The sequence below is a fragment of the Setaria viridis genome, chromosome 1 (genome assembly GCF_005286985.2).
Source record: "Setaria viridis chromosome 1, Setaria_viridis_v4.0, whole genome shotgun sequence".
Taxonomy (NCBI): Eukaryota; Viridiplantae; Streptophyta; class Magnoliopsida; order Poales; family Poaceae; genus Setaria; species Setaria viridis.
This window is the reverse complement of record NC_048263.2, coordinates 2,438,302-2,439,865: the sequence shown is the minus strand read 5'-3', so window position 1 is coordinate 2,439,865 and position 1,564 is coordinate 2,438,302. Positions and strand designations below refer to the sequence as shown.

General features: G+C 52.1%; 1 protein-coding gene across 1 annotated transcript; it reads left to right on the top strand.

Moving 5' to 3' along the window:
• Positions 1 to 386: 386 nt before the first annotated feature.
• Positions 387 to 851, top strand: LOC140221298 (uncharacterized). The gene has a single exon (XM_072290730.1). The coding sequence runs from the start codon at positions 387 to 389 to the stop codon at positions 849 to 851; it is 465 nt and encodes a 154-aa protein (XP_072146831.1).
• The last annotated feature ends 713 nt before the right edge of the window (positions 852 to 1,564 follow it).

Here is a 1,564-nt window from a genome sequence, read left to right as displayed (position 1 = left end):
TCATCCTTGACCTTTTCCCAAACCTTCGACAGCCTTCGGGCCTATCGATGGAAACTCAACCCGGGCAAATGCATCTTCGGTGTCCCGTCCGAAATGCTCCTGGGTTTCATGGTTAGCCAACGTGGCATCAAAGCCAACCCTATCAAATTTGACACCATCAGGAACATGGTGTAGCCGGCTGGCAAAAAGGATGTCATGAAGCTTATAGGCATGATGGTGGCCTTAGCCATTTTATCAGTAAGCTCGGCGAAAAGAGACTTACCTTCTTCAAGCTGCTCAAGAAGGTGGACAAGTTCTAGTAGGATGACGAGGCCTGCAAGACCCTCGAGGAACTCAAAACATCCCTATCCACCCCTCCCATCCTGATAGCCCCAGCTGACCAAGAAATGTTGCAGCTATACATCGTCGTTGAATGGACGAAGATCCAAGAGCTGCCCTCCCTGGAGAGGCCGGAGCACTGGACGATGTACTTTGATGGTGCCCTTAACCTCGAAGGAGTTGGCACGAGGGTCCTCTTCATATCCCCGAAAGGCGAGCAGCTTAAGTATGTCCTCCAGATCCACTACAAGGCTACCAACAATGGCGTCGAGTACGAGGTCCTCATACATAGGCTTCGCATCGCCGCCTCGCTCGGCATTAAGCATATCCTCATGTTTGGCGACTCCAAGGTTGTCATCGAGCAGGTCAACAAATCTTGGGAGTGCACCAAGGAAACCATGGAAGCTTACTGCGCCGAGGTCCGCAAGCTCGAGGCTCACTTTGATGGCCTCGAGTTTCATCACGTCCCTAGGGAACACAACGTCGCCGCCGACATCTTACCCAACTCAACTCAAAATGCGCCCAAGTCCTGATCGGTGTGTTCGTCCAGGACTTGAGAAAACCCTCTATCAAGATATCAGACTCGGACCAAGCTGATGGCAACGCCCAGGCTTAGGTCGACCCAGCACCCACCGATGTCCTGATGATCGAGGCAGAGGAAGACTGGCACACACCTTTCATCGCATTCATCACCAACAACATGTTCCCAGAGGACAAAGCCGAGCACGAAAAGCTTGCACGACGCAGCACCAATTACGTTCTGATCGGTAAGGAGTTGTACAGTAAGGCCGCATCTACTGGCATCTTGATGTAGTGCATCCTCCACAACGAATACCTTGAACTCCTCCATGAAATCCAGTTGGGTTCGTGCGGGAACCATGCTGCCTCAGGCAATCTGGTCAGGAAAGTGTTCCGCTCTAGCTTCTACTAGCCAACTGCTATCGCTGACACAAAAGAGTTTGTCCGGAGGTGTAAAAGGTGCCAATTCTTCTCCAAGTAGCAGCACCTCTCGGCGTAGGGCCTGCACACCATCCCACCGTCCTAGCCCTTCACATGCTGGGGGCTGGATATGTTTGGCTCTTTCAAGATCGCTTTGGGCGGATACACCCATATCTTTGTGGCAGTTGACAAATTCACCAAGTGGATCGAAGTCAAGGCTATCACCAGCATAGAGTCGGCGAAAGCCACTCAACTCGTCGAAGAGCTCACACACCTCTTTGGGGTCCCCAATAGGATCATCACCGAC